The following is an 8,426-nucleotide window of genomic DNA, read 5'->3' on the forward strand; positions in this document are numbered from 1 at the left end:
CCCCCCCCCCCCCCCACGCCACAATCCAATACAATGGGGGAGTTAGTGGTACAGTGAAAAGAAGGCCTGGGGCTGTGGGCAGAGCTTAAAAAGTCAGGGTGGGAGCCCCCAGACAGCAGAAGCCCTGGAGGGCTCAGACAGGAGAGTTCTTTCTCCACACCTCCATGATAGCAAAGCTCAACCCTAACTTAAGCACTGGCCTCTCTTATGCCAAATCCACATGATTAAAGGAGAAGGCTGAAAGGCTGGGGAAGAGGTAGTACCCGTTCACATTTATAACGACCAACTTACCTCGATCGTTTTCAACACATCCGCTGAATTTATGAGTGATGCAACCTTGGCTGCAGCTTTGCTCGGCTTGGATTTTGGATCCCCTGTAATAAAAGCACAATCTCTTAACAGATTCATTCATATTCTCTCTCTCTCTCTCTCTCTCTCTCTCTCTCTCTCTCGATTTCTTTATTTTATATATATGAGTACACTGTAGCTGTCTTCAGACACACCAGAAGAGGGCATTAGATCCCATTACAGATGGTTGTGAGCCACCATGTTGTTGTTGGGATTTGAACTCAGGACCCCTGGAAGAACAGTCAGTGGTCTTAATCGCTGAGCCATCTCTCCAGCCTAACAGATTTTCTACTGTGGCAAGGAGAGCAGGGGCAGTACCTCCAAAGCTCTGTGGTGTAGCTCTATGGCATACCAGGCAGACGCGTCATTTGCTCTAAGCAAATGATAGTCAACTCTGCACAGTACTCTTTAGACTACAACCAGGTATATTTTGACTAAGTCCTGAAACTTTAGTCTTACCATTAATATCATTAGAGACAAAATCTGCTATAACATTTCTTGAGACAGAAACACTAGACTAACAAGAAAAGGCCCTGCAAGGGTTTCTCGGTCACCCATCCATCAATGAAGTCCATTTTAACACCAGCAGTGCTAAGCAGATGTGAAGCAAAAGAAGTGCAGGAAAAATCCGCCCTGGCAAAGGATTAGGAAAGAGATTTCACCTGATGTTTGCAAGAACTGTTTTCACAGAGAAAAGTAAAACGGTTAGCCGGTCACTTCACATCCGTGAAAGGAAGTGTTTCAACAAGCTCAAAGATACACAATTTGTTTTACTCTAAGCAAAATATTTCATTTCCAGGATTACTCTAAAACAATGGGCAATTACAGAATTATTTCCTATGAAGAATGCCAATTACCAAGGAATTCTTATAAGAAATAAGTGATTCTCACAAGATGAAATGATTACAGTTCTTTACCAAGATCAAATACCCCCCAAACCCTTAGGTATCAAAAACCAGGCTCAGAAAGACTTAGCCGTGTTAAAGATAAACACTCAACACACAAATGATTTGCAGACCACAGTGGATGACCCATAACTGGTGGACTTAAAACCTTTAAATGAAGAGTCACTACTGTAGTTTGAATAGCTGCCATCACCTCCCCCTCCCCCCACACCCATCCATATACTCATGTGTTTGAGTGTTTGGCCCATAGGGAGTGGCACTATTAGGAGGTGTGCCTTGTTGTAGGAGTAGCCTTCTTGGAGGAAGTGTATCACTGTGGAGGTGGGCTGTAATGTCATATATAGGATCTTAAAGTGTGTGTGTATGTGTTTAAACTCTGCCCAGTAGGGAATCCAGTCTCCTGGCTGCCTTCAGATTAAGATGTAGAATTCTCAGCTCTGTCAGCACCATGTCTGCCTGCAAGCTGCCATGCTTCCTGCCATGATGATAATGGACTAAATGTCTGAAACTGTAACCCAGCCCCAATTAAATGTTGTCCTTATAAGAGTTGCCTTGGTCACGGTGTCTCTTCATAGCAATGGAAACCCTAAGACAATAAATGCTACCAGGACAGTGGGGTATTGCAGACAGTCCTGACCATGTGTTTTGGGGAGGATTATGAAATGACTTTGGAACTTTGGGCTAGAAAAGCCATTGAATGTTAAGAAGTCTGTGGGATGTTCTGTGGAAGCTTAGAAAATATTAAAGTTGAGAGCAATGAAGAGGATGGAGGCCTGGTTTGTGAAATTTCAGAGAGAAGACTGAAAACTCTATCAGGGCCATTTGCTATTTTGATTTAGAAACCTTTACATTGTTGGGACAATTGATGTTCCTTAGCTGGCACTAAGAAATTAGAGGTGATTAAGAAAAGACCGGCATCACTGAGGAGAAATCTTCTGGGAAGTGTTTCCTGAGAGCACAGAGAAGCAGTGTTGCAGAGGTAGCCAAGGTTGTATCTCATGATGGTAGCTGGACTTAGTAATGTGTAAAAGTCACCCTGATGACATGGGTTTGAAGGCATGACGGGATCATAGAGAGCTGCTAATGCTAAGCGTGTGAGAGGCCAAGAGAGGCCATTGGTGGTGGTGTAGCCTGGGTGGCAGATAAAGGCCCAGGACTGAGGGGTCATGCAGAGAAGATGAGGCTTGGCACCAGGAAGAGAGTAGAGTGAAAGGTCAAAGTGAAGTCCAGTTGCAGCAAGGGACCCAGTAGTTTTGGAGATGTCAGCACCACGGAACAACCACCAAGAACAGCAGCAGCAGTGGAGTGGAGCCAGCTGGAGCCTAGAAGATAAGTATGTATGCTGCAGAGGGCAGAGCTGGAGCAAGCCATGGCCTGTGCATCAGCTCCTGCCCCCGGGTTCCAGCCCTGCTTGAGTTCCTGTCCTGGCTTCCCCCAATGATGGACTATGATGTGGAACTGTAAGCCAAATAAATCCTTTCCTTCCAAATTTGTTTTTTTTAGTCATGGTGTTTGGTTGCAGAAATAGAAACCCTGACTAAGACAGTTACTTTACAGCTCTTGAATTAATGAAGTTTCCTGGAAAAAAATAACCTAACATTAAATGGTGTATAAGTTATAACTTTTGTTGTCTCCCTGGAAGGCAAGGACTGTTTAATAAGTACTCAAAGCATAGGTATGGTATGACCAAGAGCTCCATAAGTATGGAACACTGCCAACAATTGTTAGCGGAGAAGGTCGTCCATTCACACTATAAAGCCATTTTTTTCTAAGGACTTTTTATGAAATTATTTAATTTCACAATATATACAACAATTAGGTGAATACAACAAAAGTTATATAATATATAATTAAATTCATTTAAAGTATTTAATTTTTTATTTGGGTGTGTATGGGTGTGGTGTGTGTATGCCAGAGTGGGCTATCAGATTCTTCAGACTCAGAGTCACAGACATGTATGAGTCACCTGATGTCACCCGATATGGGCTCTGGGCTCTGAACCCTGGCCCTCTGATGAGTCAGGAAGCACTCTGAACCACTGGGACTTCCTTACAGGTACAGTTGCTATTATTTTACTAAAAAGTCCCACATTCAACCCACTCATCTTTCCTTCTCTGTGTTTTAATACTTAATTCATGCACACATGCTAACATTCGGAAGTATCAAATCACCAATAGTACAGAAAGACTGTTTTTTTTGGATTTTTTTTTTGTTTCTTTTTTTTTTCTCAAGACAGGCTTTCTCTGTGTAGCCCTGATTGTCCTGGAACTCACTCTGTAGACCAGGCTGGCCTCAAACTCAGAAATCCGTCTGCCTCTGCCTCCCAAGTGCTGAGATTAAAGGTGTGCACCACCACCGCCCGGCCAGAAAGACTGTTTTTATCCTAAAATGTTGACATGAAAATTTCCCATAGTTACAATAATTTTTTATGTGTGCACATATTTGTACTTGTTTCTTTCTGTATCTATCTGAGGCTGGTTCTTCAACAAGCCTCTGCCAACTTTGAGCCCTCTGTGGCTATCTATCTACCTTCATGTCCATCAATACAGGCCATCACAACTGGAAGGAACAGACACAAAACCTATACTGCGCACAATTAAGAATATTAGCACACTACAGAAGTGGATGCTCACAGTCATCTATAGGATAGAACACAGGGCCCCCAATGAAGGAGCTAGAGAAAGTACCCAAGGAGCTAAAGGAGTCTGCAACCCTATAGGTGGAACAACAATATGAACTAACCAGTATCCCCCCCAGAGCTCGTGTCTCTAGCTGCAAATGATTCAGAAGATGGCCTAGTCGGCCATCAGTGGAAAGAGAGGCCCATTGGTCGTGCAAACTTTATATGCCTCAGTACAGGGGAATGCAGGGCCAAGAAGTGGGAGTGGGTGAGTAGGGGAGTGGCGGGAGGGTATGGGGGACTTTTGGGATAGCATTGGAAATGTAAATGAATAAAATACCTAATTAAAAAAAAAAGAATATTAGCACACATGGGGAAAGAGTATGTAATTTTGTTTTTCAATAAATGGAATCCTTGCCACCAGAAGCGGTACATTAGCAGTACTAATGTATGAAGCTCCAATGATAACCAAGATAGGTAAGTTCTCAGATCTCCAGTCTGCTACACATGGTAGCACGTGACCAGCATTATCTACGCACTTGCATGTTTTATCATGATGGTAATGGTCCATCCACTGCGCTTCCTCAGAACTTTTCCCAGACTTCCGAAAAGCACATCGTATGTTTTTGTTTCATAATGTGTGTGTGTGGGTATGTATGTCTCTGTGTCTCTGTGTGTTTGTGTGTGCGTTCGAGAGTTGATCGGCTGGCCAGTGAGCCCCAGGCTTTTGGAGGTGGGTTCAGCAGTGCCAAAGTTTTTACATGGGTAACAGAGATCTGAATTAAGGTAACCCTTTACTGACCAAGCCATCCCCCAGTCCTTTCATGTTGTTCCTCCACCTAACTGTAAGCTCCAAGAAGCAAGAATAGTCTCAACTACATGAGCTCTCTCTGTTCCTCGTGGCAGTGTCTGGTAATAGCAGACAATTATTTATTGAATGGAATTATTAAAGAACAAACAAACATATATACTTTGGTATCTTTTTATCTAATATAAAACTCTACCAGGGGGGCTGGAGAGATGGCTCAGCGGTTAAGAGCACTGACTGCTCTTCCGAAGGTCCTGAGTTCAAATCCCAGCAACCACATGGTGGCTCACAACCATCCGTAACGAGATCTGGCACCCTCTTCTGGAGTGTCTGAAGACAGCTACAGTGTACTTAAAGCATACAATAAATAAATAAATCTTTAAAACAAAACAAAACAAAACAAAAAAACTCTACCAGCTCTTCAATTTTTCCCAGTACATGCCTTTCTTTTTAATTTTATGTTGAGGTTTGGTCTGTTGCTAGACGCTGCCATGAGAGGGGATGCACATGGCCAGAGCAACAGCGAGTACCTGGGGGAACACAGCTGGGGAAGCAGGCAGGCCAGCAGTTAGAAAAGCAGATCAGGGGTTACCTCCCACACCAAGTAATTATCAAAGCCAAATAAATAACCATAGTCTGAGTCTCATTCATTTTACGCTAGACAGGGATACGTTTTTGTTGGTTCAACTACAATATTAAATAGCTTACTAATGCTTCATGAATTTCATAAATATATACAATGTACTTTATTTCAATTTGCCCTCCCTCCTCCCACTAACTCCTCCCAAGTCCCACATTCTCTTCCCAAATTTATATCCTCCTCCTTTTAATAATCCACTGAGTTAAATTTGTCAACTCAACACTGGCCACATCCTTAAAGGTTGATTCTCCTCCCCCAACAGCCAACAATTGTTGACAGTGCCCCAATTTTAAAATGTGTCCTGTAACAATGTAGAATATAGGCGGTGAGATCATAAAAATCTGCACATATACAAATGAGTCAGTCTGTATAACAGAGTTCTTTGCTAGCACAGCAAATTTTCACAATTAAGGAATGAGATTAATCTAAGAAAATAGAAGATTCAAAAGTCAACAGTCACTAAGAGGCAGTAAAACAATCAAAATGTCAGACATACTTAGAGAATTTGCAATACTGAGTCTAACTTGAGCTTCAGCAATACTCTTTGCAAACTCGGACTACAGTCTATTAGCCAGTGTACCTTTTTTGCATTTTTTCCTTGGCATCATCTCTCTTGGAAGTCTTCTCCAATCTATGTGTACAAAAGAAAGAATAGAAAAGTCTCAGTGTCCTTGGTGGCTCTGGACTTAGCTAGTTAACACAGTGACAGCAGCTCATGCAAAGACAGCAACATTTCTTAGTATCTGCTTGTACAGATTTAGTGTGGAATGTAACAAAACAAAACCAATATAAATAGAACAACCCTGACATAGTTTCTCCTGTAGAGAAAAAGATCTCATTAAACAGCTTTGAAACGGTGTAATAAAGTGCCTTGAAAAAAAAAATCTTATGGAAATTCTTTGTGGATGTTATTATCAAGATGACAAGTGCTTTCTTCAATATTATTATTTGGCTACTTTGTATTTTGTAAGTTGTCTGTTGATATATACATATTATGTAAGTTTTTTTTTTCAAAAGTTAAGGCAGGTAATCAAACCCAATACATAAGACATAAAATAATTTTAATAATTATTTGGAATTTTCAATTAAAAATGCTAGTAGTTCTGAACATATAAATTCTCCCCAAGGATGGCTTTCCGTTGCATTAACTAAACAATTCCTTTATTTATTTATTTTCTTTTAATTTTCTGGAGGGTGTTAGAAATTTAACTCGGGGCCTTGTATATGCTAGGCAAGTATTCTACAATCCTTAGTCTCGTTTTTAAATATAGATTCAAGGGGGCTGGAGGGAGGGATGGCTCAATAGTGGAAGCACTTCCTGGTCTTTCAGAGGACCCAAGTCCAGTTTCCGGCACCCCTACTGTGTGGCTCACAACCATGCATAACTCCAGCTCTAGGAAATCTGGTGTCCTTTTTTGGCCTTCTGAGGCCATCTACACACATTTGGAGTATACACAAACATATGCACGTGCACACATGTACACAAAACACAAATATATAAGTTAAAATATTTGAAATATTCAAAAATGGTTTAAAGATAGGGGCTGCTGATAAAGGAATGCCAGATTATTGTTACAAAATAGTTAACCATTGTTATCATTTTACCTACAAAGATAATTTTTTATTTGAATATATTTTAGGGTTTTTTTTAAGATTTATTTATTTATTATATGTAAGTACATTGTAGCTGTCTTCAGACACCCCAGAAGAGGGCGTCAGATCTCACTGCAGATGGCTGTAGAGACACCACGTGGTTGCTGGGATTTGAACTCAGGACCTTTGAAAGAGCAGACAGTGCTCTTACCGGCTGAGCCATCTCTCCAGCCCCATATATTTCAGTTTTAAACTTCTTAGATCATGAAAAGGAATGATTTGGAAAGGGGTTCCCATCCTAGCCCCACATCTTAAGATCAACAAGGCAAAGAGAACACTCTACGCTGGGAAAGTGACAAGCTTGTTAATGATATTTACAGTCACCTAAGGGCAGTTTCTATAAAAACATTACTGTCAGAGGTATAAAAGGAGGCATGTCTGAGGAACGGCAGGCAGTATTGGTAAGAGACCCTGACATCTTATTTCATTTCTATGACGATTGTTTTCTGTTTATAATATAAACTGGTTTAATGAGTTTCCTTTAAGGTCCCCTCTGTCTGTCGCTATGCAATGTCACACCTCTAAGTGCTAACAACGAGCCTCTCAGCAACTTTCTACCAAAATGGTATGCTAGTAGCTAAAACTTGTCTATGCCTCATAGCATACGAGAGAGACTTAAGGTATCCTTAAAGTGATTTTCATTACTCATTAATTATAGGAGGGGAAAAAAAGCCTACTTTTCGACAGCTAAAAACAAAGAAAACGCCCAAGAATCTAGTAAACTTTTATGGTATTTGATAGGGAAGGTGGTCTATGGTATTTGATAGGGAAGGTGGTCTATGGTATTTGATAGGGAAGGTGCTCTATGGTATTTGATAGGGAAGGTGGTCTTTAAAAAGTATTTTAAGGGGCTGGAGAGATGCTTTAGAGTGCTTTCTTCACATCAAAGTTTGGTTCCAAGAACCACACCAGGGAGGTCACAGCAGCCTCGTCCTGGGATGCTAGCCCCAGGGTATCTGACTCCTTCTGGCCTCCAAGGGACTCACAAACATGGCATAGACACACACAAACACAGACATAAATACAACTAAGATGAATCTTTGTAAAAGTCTGTTAGCACACTCAGTTTTATAGTACCTGGTACCCATTCTTCTTTATAGACCTTCATGTATCGTTTGCTATACCTTTCAATATCATCTAGGGTGAGAAGAGAAAAAGCATTCATTAGAAACACAAAAACTCAAGCCATTCTTTAAAGCAACTTATATTACCAGATAATGACTCTTATTTTCATGTATTTCCTACATTTGTATATAACATACGTAAATGGATCAACATTTACAAATTCAACTAGAGTAACCTGGATAAAATTCACTGATAGCAATGACGGGCTAAGCAGAGACAGCAACCTTAAACCTGGTTCTCTCAGTCCTGAGTGCGATGTCTTCTCCCCTACACTCTTTGGAGCTCTCAGTCCTGAGTGGGTGGAGCTCTCAGTCCTGAGTGGGTGGA

General features: G+C 41.1%; 1 protein-coding gene across 1 annotated transcript in view; it reads right to left on the minus strand.

Annotated features, from left to right (window-relative positions):
- Positions 1 to 8,426, minus strand: part of Polr3g (RNA polymerase III subunit G) — a 39,779-nt gene that overhangs the window by 9,266 nt on the left and 22,087 nt on the right. The window contains exons 4-6 of the mRNA XM_021180821.2: positions 8,052 to 8,111; positions 5,902 to 5,952; positions 292 to 374 (exon numbers count right to left, since the gene is read on the minus strand). Coding sequence (XP_021036480.1) covers positions 292 to 374; positions 5,902 to 5,952; positions 8,052 to 8,111 — 194 coding nt within the window. The remainder of the gene's footprint in view (positions 1 to 291; positions 375 to 5,901; positions 5,953 to 8,051; positions 8,112 to 8,426) is intronic.

The sequence above is a fragment of the Mus caroli genome, chromosome 13 (genome assembly GCF_900094665.2).
Source record: "Mus caroli chromosome 13, CAROLI_EIJ_v1.1, whole genome shotgun sequence".
Classification (NCBI taxonomy): domain Eukaryota; kingdom Metazoa; phylum Chordata; class Mammalia; order Rodentia; family Muridae; genus Mus; species Mus caroli.